Genomic DNA, 17,130 nt, shown 5'->3' on the forward strand with positions numbered 1-17,130 from the left:
TCAATTACAACACAGAATAAAAACTGTACAGTGCTCACTTTATATTATTATTTTTATTACAAATATTTGCACTGTAAAAATGATAAAAGAAATAGTATTTTTCAATTTCACTGTAGTGCAGTTTACAAATATAGAATTTTTTTGTTACATAACTGCACTCCAAAACAATGTAAAACTGTAGAAAAATAAATAGTATTTTTCAATTCACCTAATACAAGTACTGTAGTGCAATCTCTTTACCATGAAAGTTGAACTTACAAATGCAAAATTATGTACAAAAATTACTGCATTCAAAAATAAAACAATGGAAAATTTAGAGCCTACGAGTCCACTCAGTCCTATTTCTTATTCAGCCAATCACTAAGACAAACAAGTTTGTTTACATTTACAGGCGATAATGCTGCGGTCTTCTTATTTACAATGTCACCTGCAAGTGAGAACAGCCATTCATGTGACAATTTTGTAGCCGACATTGCAAGGTGTTTACATGCCAGATATGCTAAACATTCATATGCCCCTTCATGCTTCGGCTGCCATTCCAGAGTACCAATTCATGCTTCCGTGCTGATGATGCTCGTTTAAAAAAATAATGCATTCATTAAATTTGTGATTGAACTCCTTGGGGGACAACTGTATGTCTCCTGCTCTGTTTTACCCTCATTATGCCATATATTTCATGTTATAGCAGTTTTGGATGATGACCCAGCACATGTTTGTTTTAAGAGCACTTTCACAGCAAATTTGACAAAATGCATAGAAGGTACCAATAGCTACAGCACTCGACCCAAAGTTTAAGAATCTGAAGTGCCTTCCAAAATCTGAAAGGGATGAGGTGTGAAATATGCTGTCAGAAGTCTTAAAAGAGCAACACTCCAATGTGGAATCTACATAACCCAAACCACCAAAAAATCAACCTTCTGCTGGTGGCATCTGACTCAGATGATGAAAATGAACATGCATTGGTCTGCATTGCTTTGGATTGTTATCAAGCAAAAACCATCATCAGCGTGGATGCATGTCTCTGGAATGGTGGTTGAAGCATGAAGGGACATATGAATCTTTAGGACATCTGGCACATAAATATCTTGTGATGCTGGCTACAACAGTGCCACACAAACACCTGTTCTCACTTTCAGGTGCCATTGTAAACAAGAAGCAGGCAGCATTATCTCCTGAAACTGTAAACAAACTCATTTGTCTGAGCAATTGGCTGAACAAGAAGTAGGACTGAGTGGACTCGTAGGCTCTAAATTGTCCATTGTTTTATTTTTGAATGCAGTTATTTTTGTACATAATTTTGCATTTGTAAGTTCAACTTTCATGGTAAAGAGATGGCACTATAGTACTTGTATTAGGTGAATAGAAAAATACTATTTCTTTTTCTACAGTGCAAATATTTCTAATAAAAAAGAAAGATAAAGTGAGCACTGTACAATTTCTATTCTGTGTTGTAATTAAAATCAATATATTTGGAAATGTAGAAAACATCCAAAAATATTTCAATAAATGGTATTCTATTATTGTTTAACAGCAGGATTAATCACGATTAATTTTTTTAATCGCTTGACAGCCCTAGTTCAAACTACAAGTGACCATAATATATTAAACTGTCTCATTGTATTGCATAGTTTTTTTCCCATGGCTTAGATATTGTAACTTTAGATGTTTCTGAAGTCCTGTACAGAAGTCTTTCAAAAGGCCTATATTTTTTAACATATATTTGCCCCTTCTTCCCACAGAACTGACAGCTGTTCAACAGGCTATGTCAGATGTAAATCACAGTTACGAAGATTTGGGAGCTTTACTGAAGGAAAAGGTTTCAGAACTGGAAAGCATGCTTTCAAAGATGCAAAATGTTCAAGAAGAATCAAACTCAGTAATGCAGTGGCTGCAAAAAATGGATAAGGCTGCCACAAGCTGGGAAGCAGCTCCTACTGATAGTGAAGCTGTTCGAGCTCAAGTAGAACAACATAAGGTACTCCTTGTATATGAAGAAAGCTATCAGTTAAGGACTATACGAAATTTTGAACAGAATTCTCTGTTGAAATTAGTGGGGGAGTTCTTCTGAGTAATTGATGCCACAATACAGTCCCATATTAGCACTATATATAGAGATTTTTTTTTAAGTAAATCCCATAAATATGCCAAACAAGGGCAGAGCAAATCTGGCAAAATGAATAGCTAAAATAAAAGAAGAGGAATTGTTCATGTCAGAATAATTTTGACTACAAATTTAAATAGATACGGGTGTACTGATCATGCAGCATCCCTTCGATTTTGAGTTTATTTGCTTGCACATAAGACTTGAAGGGCTCTATCTAATAGAAAGTCATTTCTGCAACTGCTAGTCCACAGATCTTCCACACTGTGATGCTGCAGAGACTTACTCTACGCGAAGGCAGTGATTTCCTCGCAGCCGCATGTCATACTTGTTAATTTATATGGCCATTCAAGATCCCCCACTAAAATTATTATAAGAGAATCGCTAAAGCAGCAGTAGGCTCCCAGCTCTCCTCATCATTGTGGACAGATGTTCCCCATCTCCTCTCTAACAATGATAGGTATGGTATTGGTTATGGGTGCACACTTAAAGGGATATGCACTCTGCCTCTGTGTACAGCTACTGAAAGGGAAAATCCTGCCCTCACCTGTGACTGTGAACATCCAGTATTTTATTGAGGTTGCACTGGTATAAATGAAAGCAGAATTTGACCCAATTTGTATACTTTTTCAGAATTAGTTGGTCAGCATTAGATGCTCATAACTTTACATCTGGTGACCAGAATTTCCTCAGACTTGACTGGTATTCAGCCCTAAAAATGAAACCACGTTTTGAAAAGATGTGCTCTTTTGTTTCTAAAACTGAATGTTCAGAAATAACAAGCAGTGGGACCTCCTTAACTCATATGTACTTAAAGTAGTGTGTGTGTGCGTCTGTGCACATGCAGATAAAGGAGTACTTAGCCTGGATGGAGTCTTGCCATTGGCTTTACTGTGCTTTGGACTGGCCCTAGTTACCGAGTTTATTAAAGACAGACGGACCTCAGGTTGTCTTTGCTGACTTTGCCTGGTAGTAGTAGAAATAGGGACTTTTCTTTTGTCTTTTTCTTTCTTTAAAAATGGGTGGACATTTAATGTAAAAATTATTCTAATGTAGTGTTAAGCACTCAAAAGTCAGGAAATAGGAAAAGTAAAGCTGAATGCACCATTTTAACTCAGGTTACTTCTAGTTTTAGACCTAGTTTGGAGATCATACAGATCAGTAATGGGTTCTGTCACTGCCTGCCTTCTGCCCTGGGTGTGTCTGGACCCTGATAGTCATACCCAACTCATGTTAATGTAGATCCTTTTTTTTTTATATGTTTCTCTTAGTGCAGTTAGGCAAACAACCTTTTGCACAATAATACAATGTTTTGGCTATTATAGAATATTTATACTAGAACCCTTTTCCCCTTTTGGGGCTAAGTATAGGGATTACTCACTTTTGTCATGTATAGGAGCTCCTGTGAGGTTTTCAATCTCAGTGGGGGGAGCAGGACTTGTTCAGGCTAAGAAGTTTGCCATATGAGGAGAGGTTAATAAGACTGGGATTTTTCAGCTTGGAAACGAGACGATTAAGGGGTGATATCATAGAGGTCTATAAAATGATAACTGGTGTGGAGAAAGTAAAAAGGAAGTGTTATTTACTCCTTCTCATAACGCAAGAAATAGGGGGTCACCAAATGAAATTAATAGGCAGTGGGTTTAAAACAAACAAAAGGAAGCATTTTTTCACACAATGCACAGTCAACATGTGGAACTCCTTGCCAGAGGATGTTGTGAAGGCCAAGACTATAACAGGGTTCAAAAAAGAAATAGATAAGTTCATGGAGGATAGGTCCATCAATGGCTATTAGCCAGGATGGGCAGGGATGGTGTCTCTAGCCTCTGATTGCCATAAACTGGGAATGGGCGACAGGGGATGGATCACTTGATGATTTCCTGTTCTGTTCATTCCCTCTGGGGCACCTGGCATTGGCCACTGTTGGAAAACAGGATACTGGGCTAGATGGACCTCTGGTCTGACACAATATGGTTGTTCTTATGTTCTATGGGGCTTTGAGGACCTAGTTTATATGAGTTCTCCTCATTCCAGGGTCCTCTGCCACTGTTAATATTAGGGATTATACAGCAGTCCGCTCCTTTTTAAAAATAAAATAACCTGTCACTGTATACATGACCAACCTTTGTAAAGTTCTTTGAGACTTGAAAAGCATTGTGTAAGTCCTTGATATGATTATGAGGATTTTTGTGTTTGTCGTCATCATATTTTGGAATTAAAAAGATCTGTGCAATATTTTTAGTTTTCTGTTTACTTAAGTTTATTGTTTTACTTCATTGTAGCTATTTGAAACAGAATTGAAGCAAAGTGAAAATAAAGTACAGGAACTGAAGGACAAAGTGACAGAGCTGTTGGAGAAGAATCCAAATTCTCCTGAGGCGTCCAAATGGAAACAGATGTTGGAGAAAATAGGTACTGCAATGTACTTGCACTAGGGCTCAGACTAATATTGAAATTGCTAAATTTTTAGTCATTTCAGCATACCACCAGTCACTAGAATTTTGATTATCTTACTTGTTTTCTCATAAACCCTGGACAGAATTCCGCTTTCTGCACAACAGTGTAAATCTAGAGTCTGAAGTCAATGAACTTACTCTGGATTTACACTGGTGCAACAAAGAGCAGAATTTGCCCCCTTGTTTTCAGGGGCTTTATAATTTATCCATTTCAAACTGTGTGAGGCTAAGCTTGAAGGTCAGTTGTTGATGCATATACTGACACCTTTTGTAAGGATATGAAGAACGTTAACTAGGACAAATAAATTTCTAGAGCATTAGTATAATACAAAGAGCACTTGGGGCTGTTTTTAATGATTTCCTTCATGCTGTTTTTCCATGCCCTAGTGGGCTTTTGTCATGTATGGTTTTTAGAGGCTTATTGCCATTTTTCAAAACAGATTCCTTAAAATTTGCCCCTCAAAATGGAAATTTCAACTTTTGGACAATAGCTATTAAGTACATGCACGATATAATTTTCACATTTTAAAAAAAATGAAGTTAGGAATGCATGAGCGGTGTGTGTGGGAAGTTGTGGCCTGAATGTGTCAATGACTTAAAGACAAGGAGTTACTGTAATGCATTAAGCAAGGAGTTACTGTAATGCATTAAGCAAGGAGTTACTGTAATGATTCCTGCAGAAATCTAGTACCTACATTGTTTTTGCCTCAATTGCAGTGTAATTCAGAAGTTAGTAATAAAAAGTTCAAAGGAGCATTTATATCCATCTGTCTTACCTAGCTAGCTCATCTCTCTGTCTAAGAAGAAAGTCTAAGGGTAACATTTTCAAAAACACCTAAGTGACTGAGGAACCTAAGTCCCATTTTCAAAAGTGACATAGGTACTTTCACTCATAAGTCTCATTGACCTTCAATGGGACATAGGCTCCCAGGTGACTCACACTTTGAAAATGGGACTTCAGCTTCTAGGTCACGTAGGTGCTTTTGAAAATGTTAATATAAGTCTAAATTGGATTTATTTGATGGGATGGTGACTTAGTCCTGCAAATACATGTATATTTACTGTGCTGAAAATTCCCTACATAACTAAATTAATCAGAGGGTTTACATTCAGGTATACACTGTGGGTCTAATCAAATAAGAGTGCAAATATATTGTATATTCTGAGTCATTGCACCAAGGAACCTGGTGTTAATATGCACAAAGCATGGTAACGTTATTAGAAAGAACTATTTATATATTGTGTATACAATCTTATGTCTTACAGCCACTCTGCTAGAACATAGATGCAAAATGTTATTAAAATTATCACTATTTTATGATAGATTCCAAATGGAAAGAACTCAATCAGGTTACAGCTGACAGACGACAAAATCTCGAAGAGTCCTCAAATTACCTGACCCAGTTCCAGACAACGGAAGCTCAGTTAAAGCAGTGGCTTATAGAGAAAGAGCTCATGGTCAGTGTGCTTGGACCACTGTCAATTGACCCAAATATGCTGAATACACAGAAGCAGCAAGTCCAGGTGAGTTTTGGTTGCTAATATATGTTAAGTGAATAACATTTTCTGATCTCTTTGCTAAGGTGCTTTTCATTTGAACAGCACAGTCAGCAGAAGTTTGTTACAACAATTTATCAGTAAACATCATAACTAACTTAGTTTGGATGGCTACAGTACACACACACACACACACACACACCCCAAACAAAAACAAAACACCCCAAAAGAACAAAGAAAGATCAAAAGATCTAAAAAATGTGCAGAACTTATCCCTAGGGAGATACCCGATAATACTGAGCTTCAAATAAATGTTTCTGTTTTGACCGTGTTGTGGTTTATCCATACTCTTGTGAAATGCTCTTTTGAAGTTTTATTAATTTGAGTGTGTAAGTAGCTAATAACTTTTTATGACCAGTTCTCTTACAAAATTTATATTGTTTATAAAGTGCTCTTTTGAGGTTTTGTCCCTTTGATTGTGCCTGTAGCTAATAAACATTTGAAAACAAGTAAAATGCAGGACGGAGAAAAGGAAGTTAGAAGTTAGACACTGAGAAACAAAGAAGTAAGAGAAAATATAGGGAAAATCCTCTAGTTACAGAAATAGAGTGAAATGTGAATGCATACACCAGTAACAAGAAATCAAAGTTAAATAAGACTAAGTAGCAGAAGCTACAAATTTTTATTTTAAACATTTCTGTTCCTGCCAGTTAATCTAAACCATGAGGAGATGTTGTTATCCTATTTTGCACAAAATATGATTGAAGCTGACATTTCCATGTAAGTTATCAGTGATTAGAAGAGAGTTTAAAAAATGAACTTTCTTGTAATATCTTTATGAAAAAAATTAGTTAGCCTGTAAACAAACAACAAAAATTAAAAATTTAGACAGCCAGCATGAGACTATCAGGTATCACTTAACAGTCATTAAAAGTTAAACCTGATATGCCTTTAAAAAGAAAGGTTTGCAATATCTGTAAAATGAAACTGTCATATGCATCCCTTCTTCTCTAAGCATTGTGACTTATTGCCAAAGAAGTTAGTACTGAGAGCCACAGATATAAACTTTAATAAATCTTACAATATACATTCAGTACTTCCGTGAATCAATTCAAATGTTCTCTGTGCTAAAAGAATATATTCCAGTATTATGTTACTATACACCTCCTTTGATGTTAGGACAAATTTCAGAACTGCCCGGGAAAGAAAACACTGTTTGAAACAAAATGCTGATTATTTTACTTGGTACTGTTCCTTAATTTCTATATTATTAACAAAATTCAATGTTTGTGTCTGCTGATTGAATTCCCATTTGGTAATGAGGTACAATATGAAAACGTGCCTTATTTTTTCTATAACTCCTGAAAGTTTCCTCTCTATAACAATAGAATTGGCTGCCCAATCGATTCCCTTGATGTAATACTTGTAAAACACCACTTTCATGGTGTGTATTAGAAATTAATTTACTTGCTCTTTAAATTGGGAGACTGGTGGCTTAATAATGCATACTAGCTACTGCTAATGAAAACAAATTTAGTTTGGTTAGAGAGGTTTTTCTGAAGTTAATGAATCTTTATTTACTGTCTCCTCAGATTCTGCTTAAGGAGTTTGATACCAGAAAGCCTCAGTATGAACAGTTAACCACAGCTGGTCAGGGGATACTGAAGAGACCAGGTGAACATCCTCCCTCTCATGAGGTTGTGAAAAAGCAACTGGCAGCTGTGGCACAAAAATGGGACGGTCTAACAGGACAACTGAGTGACAGATGTGGTCAAATTGACCAAGCCATTGTCAAAAGCAAAGAGTATCAAAGCCTTCTGAGAAGCCTGTCTGATAAGCTATGTGCCTTGGATAATAAACTGAGCAGCACCCTGGCTGTGCACACACACCCCGATGCTATGAAACAGCAGTTGGAAATGGCTCGAGAAATGAAGCAGGAAATAGAACAGGAAATGAAAAATATAAAAGTGGCTCAGGCCCTTTGTGAGGAGCTGTCAGCACTGGTTGGAGAAGAGTACTTGAAAGCTGAACTTATTAGGCAATTGGAAGGCATCGTAAAACCATTTACGGATATTGAGCAGAAAGCAGGTTAGTATTAAAAAGGGGGAAGACAGTAATGCAGAAATAAAGCAAAGCACTAATGTCTGAAGTTCTCTGGTCATTTAAAAATATCCTGTGTTTACCAAAATGAGCCTGAGCCATATTTCTAAATACAACCAGCCAACCAGTGTTGTGGATCCAAACTTTGTAGCTTGTCCCTGTGTCTATAAGAAACTAAAACAATACCCTGGCTCTTCAGGGGCCAAACTGAGGTGCAGGGAAACCAATAGTTGTATTTTTTTCATCTCTGCCTGCAAACCCAGCTCCCCAAACTTGAATCACCAGAATGAGATGCTATTCACAGTAGATTCTGCATGTGTTCAGAACATTAGCCAAACACAAGTTATGCTTTAGTTAAATATAAGTCAATACAGGAATATCAGGGTGATACGTAATGGCCTGTGATATACCAGTGGTCCAACTAGATGATCTAATGGTCCTTACCTGCCTTAAACTCTATGAATCATGATAATCAGTGGGGCTCAGATATCTTGCCAGGTTTTGATGCACTCTGTAGGCTTGGTTACCCGTTGGTGTGGGGCTTTTTTGTCATGATTGGCTCTGCAGAACTCTCTGCATCATGGTAGCCTCAGACCTCTGTAGTTTATTTCTGATGAGACATTTTATTATCCTATACACTATTTTGTCTGAAATTTGACTCTCCGTGTTAACCAGCAATTTCTAATGAAGAATGATGTGTAATAAAATTAATTGGGCAAACTACAATAAATATATATTACTCAGAACAAAAATATTTTCTTTTGGTTAGAAAATTACTCACCACAATTTTGGTCAGTAGCTAGTTGTAAAAATGACACTGTATATTATTTTGTTTCTTGCAGCTAATCACATCCAGCAACTTCAATCAGCATATGCTACTTCTCATCAGTTCCAACAAATGTCTAAGGACTTTCAGACCTGGCTGGACAAAAAGAAAGAAGAACTGAACCAGGCTCACCCTGTATCGGCCAAGCTTGAGTCCTTGCATTCGTTAATTGAAGAGCAGAAAGATTTTAAGCAGACCTTGTCTGACCAGATTAGTTCCTATGAAAAAATTGTTGCAGAAGGTGAAAGCCTCCTACAGAAGACTCAAGGAGCTGACAGGGCAGAGTTGCAGTCTCAGCTTGGCATGCTCAAAAGTAACTGGGATGAAATGAATAAGCAAATAAGAGAAAGGCAAGATAAGTTAAATACTTGTTTGGAGAAAGCCCTCAAGTACAAAGAACATGTAGAAAACCTGCAGCCCTGGATAGAGAAGTGCCAAAATAACCTGTCTGAAGTAAAGATTGTCATAGATCCTGTTGAAATAGAGAATTCTATTGCTCAGGTGAAGGCCTGGCAAAAGGACTTCGACAAACACCATAGCATGGTGGAATTATTAAATAATGCAGCCGACAGTTTGCTCAATGCCAGTCAAACAGATAAAGAAAGCATTACAGAAGAGAAAGTGGCATTGAACCAGAAAGTGGATATGGTCACAGAACAATTACATAGTAAGAGGGAGTCCTTGGAAAACATGGCACAAAAGTTAAAAGAGTTTCAGGAATCATCCAGAGAAACCCAAAGGCAACTTAAAAGTGCCAAAGAGCAGCTAGAAGCTCATGATGCTCTTGGAGCCCAGGCTTGTAGTAACAAGCACTTGACAATGTTGCAGAGCCAGCAGAAAACACTTCAAACTTTAAAGCCTCATGTGGACTTGGCCAAAAAACTTGCCCAAGAACTGGTGGTAGAAGCTTCCAATTCAGAAGGTGTTTCTGATCTCTTGTTGCAAGCTGAGTCTTTAGAGCAAGAATACAGTACAGTCAGCCAGCAGGTTGAAGGCAAGTGTTCATTCTTAGAGACCAAACTTCAGGGAATTGGCCATTTCCAAAACAACATCAGAGAGATGTTTTCTCAGTTTGCAGAGTTTGATGATGAGCTCGATAGCATGGCTCCAGCAGGAAGAGATCTAGACACTCTGCGGTCACAAAGAGAGGATATCAACAATTTCCTCAAAAAGCTGGAAGATCTTATAACAAGTAATGAAAATGCCAATAAAACCTGTAAAATGATGTTAGCCACTGAAGCGTCTCCTGATCTTGTTGGTATAAAAAGGGACTTAGAGGCTTTAAGTAAACAATGCAATAAGTTACTGGACAGAGCAAAAGCCAGAAAGGACCAAGTGGAAGGAATTATTAGTCGTATTGAAGAGTTTTATAGTAAGTTAAAAGAATTTTCCAGTCTGCTTGGGGGAGCTGAAGAACATGAAGAATCTCAAGGTCCTGTTGGAATGGAAACAGACATTATTAATCAACAGCTGAATATATTCAAGGTAGGAAGAACGCTTTCTTATTATTAGAGTACTGTACTACAAAGCAATTTCTGAGTAGAACACTCTGTAATCCTTCACTTAATGTTGTGAAAGGGGTTCTTTTAAGATTGGAGCTCAAAGGAGAAATGCTCCTACTCCACATCAGTCTCATGACTATGACCCGAAGCTGCTGTTTCTGTCCTTCCTCAGGTCCTGCCTTTCCTCTTTGCCACATCTTGGTGAACTCTAATCCCCCTGCAGCCCAGCCTGCCATTCCTGCACTCCAACTCCTGTTCCCTGATCCGTTCTTTCTCCAGGCTCCAGTGGTTCTCACTGTCCCTATTTCCCTATCCATGCAACCCACCCACCTCACTTCCCTAAGAGGTTTTAGCTTACTGACTTCCACACAATTTCCAGGTAGGTGCTTCACTAGACTTGCCCAAACACCACATGGACCTGCTCTCTCCTCCATGGCTGCAGTTAGCTCCAGTCCTACAAACATGCATGTGCTCAACGTTACCGTCATGAGTAGTCCCATCACTTCAGTGGCACTAGTCATGGTAGTACACTTAAGCATATGCATAAGTGTTTGCAGGGTAAGGGCTCTAGTTTCCTCCTTCTATTCTGACCTTCTGTCCTCAATTCCAGCCTTTCACTCCAACTGTCCCTCCAGCTAGGCTCCACTAGCATCCTCTTCTCTTCTGCAAACATCTGCAAACCACATCCACCACTCTAGCCAGCGCTAAGTTGGAATCTTGTGCAAATTAATTCAGGAAATGTCATTAAAATCTCATTTTCTTCCCATAAAATTAGGGGTTTATCTTGGAGTCCTTATCCAAAATCCCCTTCCCCACTTCTATGTACAGTTGTACTCTGTTCTGATTGGTGGCTGTTGTCCAGGTCAGAAAAAGCTGCATTTCAGTGATGTTGCATGTATATAAATTGTAAAGTGCTTTGTGATGAAAGGTGGTACATAAAATATTATTATTATTATTAATAAACTTCAGCAAATGATATTTCAGCACTCACATAGCTGTATAAAAGTGGGTAGCCTTGGAAAAACATGGCTATGGAACATTATATTAATCATATATTTATAAACAACAGTGTTTTAAAAGATCATATATTTTCTAGTGACAGTATGGCAACATTCTGAATTTCTTGTTTAGCTTTGCAACATATGGTTTCAAATTCAATGCAGTATTGACTCCAAAGTTTGTATGACTTATGTTAGCCTTGCTTGCTCTGGTTTACTTTATCATAAAACAGTCCTCTATAACATGAACTAAGTCATATTCTCAAAAAGAGGACTAGAATTGAAGAAAAGTAATTGTACACCTTTTCCAGCAGAGGGTGCTTTTTTGTTTGTTTGGACTGAACAAAACAGTGTCAGGATATAAAACCGGATTCATTTTACATGCATAGTATGAGAGTTTTAGTTTTACTGCTGACTTTATCTTCTGTAAACTATGATCTTTCAAAATGCATAAATGCATACAAAAGTGTTGAAATAGTTATATTGTGAAAACATTCTAGTAGATTGTTAGAATTAAAATTGTATGCAACTCTGAACTGACCAGTATATATCAATTTAGAAACAGAAACAAATTGTTTCTCTTTGAACAATGTTAGTAAAACACTTGGAAAACCATAAGCAAAATGATTACGCTGTGATTACTATTGCTTAGATTGGTACAATTGAACTGGGGCTGTGATTTGTGATCTATATCAGGGGCTCTCAATCTTTTTCTTTCTGAGGCCCCCCTGAACATGCTGTAAAAACTCCAGGCCCCAGTGCAGGAGGGGGGAAACTGGGGGCTCCAGGACGGGCTGCGCCCTCGGGGATAAGCATAGTTTGACTTCTATTTTGGGAGGGCAAAGGCTGGCGGTGGTTGGGCCAGCTCCACACGACAGGGTCCAGGAGGCAGCGTCACCTCCATGCCCTGAATCACCTTAGCAGACCAACCAGCCTGCCTGGGTTGTGTGTGGTGGGGGTTCACTTAGGGTGCAGGGAGTGGGTAGCTGGGGCTGTGTGTGGGCAGGGGGTAGCTCAAGGTGCAGGGAGGGTTAGCTGGGGCTGTGTGTGGGCAGGGGTAGCTCAGGGTGCAGGGAGGGGGTAGCTGGGGCTGTGTGTGGGCAGGGGTAGCTCAGGGTGCAGGGAGGGGGTAGCTGGGGCCGAGTGCAGGCAGGGGGTTAGCTCAGGATGCAGGGAGGGTTAGCTGGGGCCGGGTGCAGGCAGAGGAGTAGCTCAGGGTGCAGGGAGTAGCTAGGGGCTGTGTGTGGGCAGGGGGTAGCTCAGGGTGCAGGGAGGGGGTAGCTAGGGGCTGTGTGTGGGCAGGGGGTTAGCTCAGGATGCAGGGAGAGTTAGCTGGGGCCGGGTGCAGGCAGAGGAGTAGCTCAGGGTGCAAGGAGTAGCTAGGGGCTGTGTGCGGGCAGGGGGGTAGCTCAGGGTGCAGGGAGGGGGTAGCTACGCTGCGTACTTTGCGTATGGGTAAGGACGGCCCTGGGGGGGAGCAAGGGGCTGTGCGCCAGGAGGGCTCCCCTGTGTCACTGCTCCCCAAGGGCTCTGCTGGCCACAGAGCTGGGCCCCCTGCCTGGGCGGCTCTTACTGGCTGCATGAGCTGAGGAGCAGGCAGCCACAACCCGGCGGCCCGCTCCATGGCATGAGCCAGAGCAGCAGCTGTCTGCACTGCCGACTCCGGCTTTCCGCCTCAAGGGGTGGGGAGAGAAGAAAGTGGGGCGGGGGGCGGAGCTGCCCTCAGGACTGCTCCACTTTGGCGCTGCGGGAGTGGTGGCAACCAGTGCTCGGGGCTCAGCCCCATGGCTCCCGGCTTCAACTCCGCAGCGCGGGGCACCAGGGCTCCTGGCTTCAGTGCCAGGGTGGAGGCACCGGGGCTCCTGGCTTCAGCCCCATGGCAGGGAGAGGGGGGCACCAAGGCTTGGGCTCTGGATTCCAGCTGTGGTGTCCCATGTCCCCCCTGAAATGGCTTGAGGCCCCCCAGGGGGCAACAGACCCCCAGTTGAGAACCGCTGATCTATAGGATATTTCCAAATCTCTGCTTCTTTCAAAAGTGGTAGCCATTTAAATATAGCCCCAGGTTTCTTTAACCACCAAAAGTCTACACCTTGTGGTACAAACCCGAACAAGCAGGGCCCTCACGTGGAGGCAGTCTGACTAGTCCAAAAATAAGAGAGCTAGAAAATAGTACCCCAGGTCTTGTTTTTTGCACTCTGATAGCCTTGTGTCATTTTTACTTCTCTGGGCCAGTGGGCTAAATACCACTACAGTGGAACAGCAGGTACACTTGTAGAACAGCTGTAGCAGCTTTGGAACACCTTATAGCTGCTCTTGAACAGATGTGTGATAGGTAGGCACAAGCAATCCTTCACCTTCAGGGTGCAGCCTAAATGCCAGTGCTTGTACTCCCTGAGAGGAAGAAGCAACCGGCTAATGCAGCCTGGAGCATTCCACACCTGAAAGACACTATACAGACGTGGAGGAAGACAGAGTCCCTGCCCTGAAGAGCTTGTATACTGAAAAAGTGTAATAAAGGAGTATGGGGGGAGGGATAGCTCAGTGGTTTGAGCATTGGTCTGCTAAATCCAGGGTTGTGAGCTCAGTCCTTGAGGGGGCCATTTAGGGAAATGGGGTAAAAATCTGTCTGGGGACTGGTCCTGCTTTGAGCAGGGAGTTAGACTAGATGACCTTCTGAGGTGAAGTCCTTTCCAACCCTGATATTCTATGATAAAATAAAGCATCTGCTCAGGGTGATAGCTGGCACAGAGATATAAGCTAAAATTTTATATGTAAACTTGTATATTTGTTTTACTTATAATAATTAGTTTGACATTTGTTAGTTGGTTTTGGGTGGGCACACATTGGCATTGAAGTGGGAGTGAAGAGTTGTGGAAAAGATGAAGGGATTATGGGAATAAGAGGTGAGCGGGTGCCGGGATTAGGAAATTTGAGGGGAGAGGAAATGCACAAGGGAAAAGGGAGAAAGTAGGGTAAGAAGAATGGGCAGAGAGAGTGAAGCTGGGCAGTTCAAGGGTTGCACTGGTTAGAGAAGGACAAGGCCAACAACCAGTGGCATTAGTAAATAAGAAGAAAAAGAAGCCTAAATTACAGACCTGAATGAAGATTAGGATTGGTTGGAATTTTTTGATCAATACTTTTTTTATTGGAAAACTTATTCCTTGAGTAAACAAAATGTTTTGCAGAAAGTGGGTGTCTGCTTCTGTCAGATTTTTTTGATTTTATGTCTGAAAACCAAACACTGAAAATTTTTGCTAAAAAATTATAAAGTTTTCAGCAGTTTAGGGAGATTTCCAAAGGTCCTACCCTTTCTGCAAGCCCCTTCGCACTGCTGGTGGGGTTACATACACAAATTTTGAATAGGAAATGGGAAGCTGTTGGGCTTGGTGCCCATGGCAGGACCTTCTGGTTCTGGTCCAGGGCAAGAGGAAGCAGGAACAAGAAGGCTTCCTTGGTGCTTAGAGCCGTGAGCCTGGAGATTTCCAGTCTGCTCCTGCAAGCTCCTCTGGACTGCTGCTGTTGCTCCTCTTGTGGAAAAAGGCTGTTGGGTCTGGTGCCCCTCATGTGACTCCCAGTGTCTGGCGGGAGGGGGAGCAGGATTAGATGAACCTGACTAGGCAGGGCAGAGGTATGGCCATGCCTCAGTCCCCTTTCACACCCCGTAATATTTAGGGCTGGCACTGTGGACTATGTAAGCTGCACCATTTCAATTGATGTACTTGGTTGTCCTCAGCACGCTCCCATAGGGCTGTTCTCCCTGACTCAGCAATCCATAGGCAGAATGGATCCAGCAGCAGCTGCTTTGAATGGTGCTGCACTTTCATGCACATCCACATCTTGTCACCTCCTCTGAAGTGCAGCTGTGGCTGCAAAACCACTGTCTCGTTCTTTATGACTTTAGCTTCTGTGGTCTCATAGAAATGTGCTTCTGGGTCTCCTTACACTCTTGATGGAAGGATCTTGCAGAATGGGCCAAAAGGTACTTCTGGGGTTTGGCCAACTTTTGCAAGCAAAGAATAGAGCTTTGTGATACTTTTTGGTATCTGATATTAAAATTCACAATTGTTAAAGAAAAACTCATTGTATTTGTATTTCCTCTTGCCAGTCTGCTCATTTCAGTCACTGTGTAGTGTGATATCCAAAATGGGTACCACCAACTTTAACCGGCATTTGCAAATGGAAGTATGACTTGCATTAACTTGAAATCATGTAGTTTTAATGTGAAATGTTTACATTTTGGGTGAAAGATTTGCTTTCTGTATGACAGTTGTGTAAAGTCTAGTGGAGTTCATTAGAAAGCAGTACCAGAATTTCTGCTTCACAGGATAAACCAAGAAAGAGTTATTTTGGATTTACATCAGTGTAACTGAGAGCAGAATTTGGCTCAGTGACTATAAAACAGGGAAAAAAGATCCTTGTTGGTATTCAGAGAAAAGTGATTAAAAAAGCAACAACAAATAATTTGGTGTTTCTGTTCGAAGCTGTTTTAATCTCTTACAGTAGCTGGCATTTTGTGCTTTATGGCATTTGTTTCATTCAGCTTTGACACAGATTTTTGTTTTCAAATAAAGGATGCAATGAATGGATCTGAAACAAAAGGGAATTCCAGTAGGTGGACTTGCTGTATTTAGTTACGTTGATTCTACTTTCTGTTTTCTTTAAAAATAAAACAAAAAAACTTTAGAGATGAGCCTGAACCAACCTCCTGGATTTGGGATCACTCAGAACTTCTAGCATTTAGATCTGAATTCATATCTAGGTCCCATCTTAAAAAACAAAAATAAAAAGCTCATTCAGAGAACTATCAAATTATTACACTCCTCGAAATCTTTCCAAAATGCTTCATTAATTTAATTAACAAACCTTCCCAGTTTTCCATTGAAAATACATAGAATTGTTGTTAGCTTTCATCACTGGATGGTTCTTCCCCTCCCTTCCTCCATCCCCAAGAACAATAGTAGTGCAACTATTAAAGGTTTTCCTTCATATTTGCACTGTGTGCCTAAAAAAGGATGGTTTCTAATTGGACTTCATAGGAATCTTAACCTTGATGAATATTCCTGTTGATGAGCTTGAACTAAGAGTTTAATTGGTTTATGCTTATTGCGTCGACTGTGTTCTCTGACTATTACATTGAAGCAAGATAGTGTTTACTCAACAATCTGAGGTTTATTTTCATATATTTAACTAAACAGTTAAAATCCAGGGATTTTTTTTAATGTACTGATTTGCAAATATTGCATAAAACATCATAGATCCCTTTCATAAGGTTGACCTCTCTTTACAACGTATGAGTAAACAAAAAAAATAGGGTAAAGAATTGTGTTTTGATTATTAATCAATCTAATTTTCTAAAAACAACAACACGAGAAAGTAACTAATACTTATGGATGTAGCATTAGGTTATTCAATAAAGGTGTTCATTTTAGCTGGTAAAAAATGGGAAAACCTTTTACAGAAATGTTCACATAAAGTATTACTATTTTTTCCATTGAAAAATCAAAACTTGGACATTCCAGTCCTGATTCTGCCCTTTTAAAGAAGGTCCCACTCCCTTTGAATTCAGTGGGATTTTGTTTGTGGTCTGGTGGGAATACACACTATTGATGGGACCTCAGAAGAGTAGCCATGCAGGTTACATTTTTCTAAT

General features: G+C 40.2%; 1 protein-coding gene across 8 annotated transcripts in view; it reads left to right on the forward strand.

Moving 5' to 3' along the window:
• Nucleotides 1-17,130, forward strand: part of DST (dystonin) — a 436,076-nt gene that overhangs the window by 325,188 nt on the left and 93,758 nt on the right. For all 8 annotated transcript variants that reach the window (XM_039528295.1, XM_039528296.1, XM_039528299.1 and 5 more), the window contains 5 exons: nucleotides 1,740-1,975; nucleotides 4,384-4,513; nucleotides 5,882-6,081; nucleotides 7,647-8,142; nucleotides 8,997-10,465. In XM_039528295.1, the coding sequence (XP_039384229.1) occupies nucleotides 1,740-1,975; nucleotides 4,384-4,513; nucleotides 5,882-6,081; nucleotides 7,647-8,142; nucleotides 8,997-10,465 (2,531 nt within the window). The remainder of the gene's footprint in view (nucleotides 1-1,739; nucleotides 1,976-4,383; nucleotides 4,514-5,881; nucleotides 6,082-7,646; nucleotides 8,143-8,996; nucleotides 10,466-17,130) is intronic.

This window comes from Mauremys reevesii, linkage group 3 (assembly GCF_016161935.1).
Source record: "Mauremys reevesii isolate NIE-2019 linkage group 3, ASM1616193v1, whole genome shotgun sequence".
Lineage (NCBI taxonomy): Eukaryota > Metazoa > Chordata > Testudines > Geoemydidae > Mauremys > Mauremys reevesii.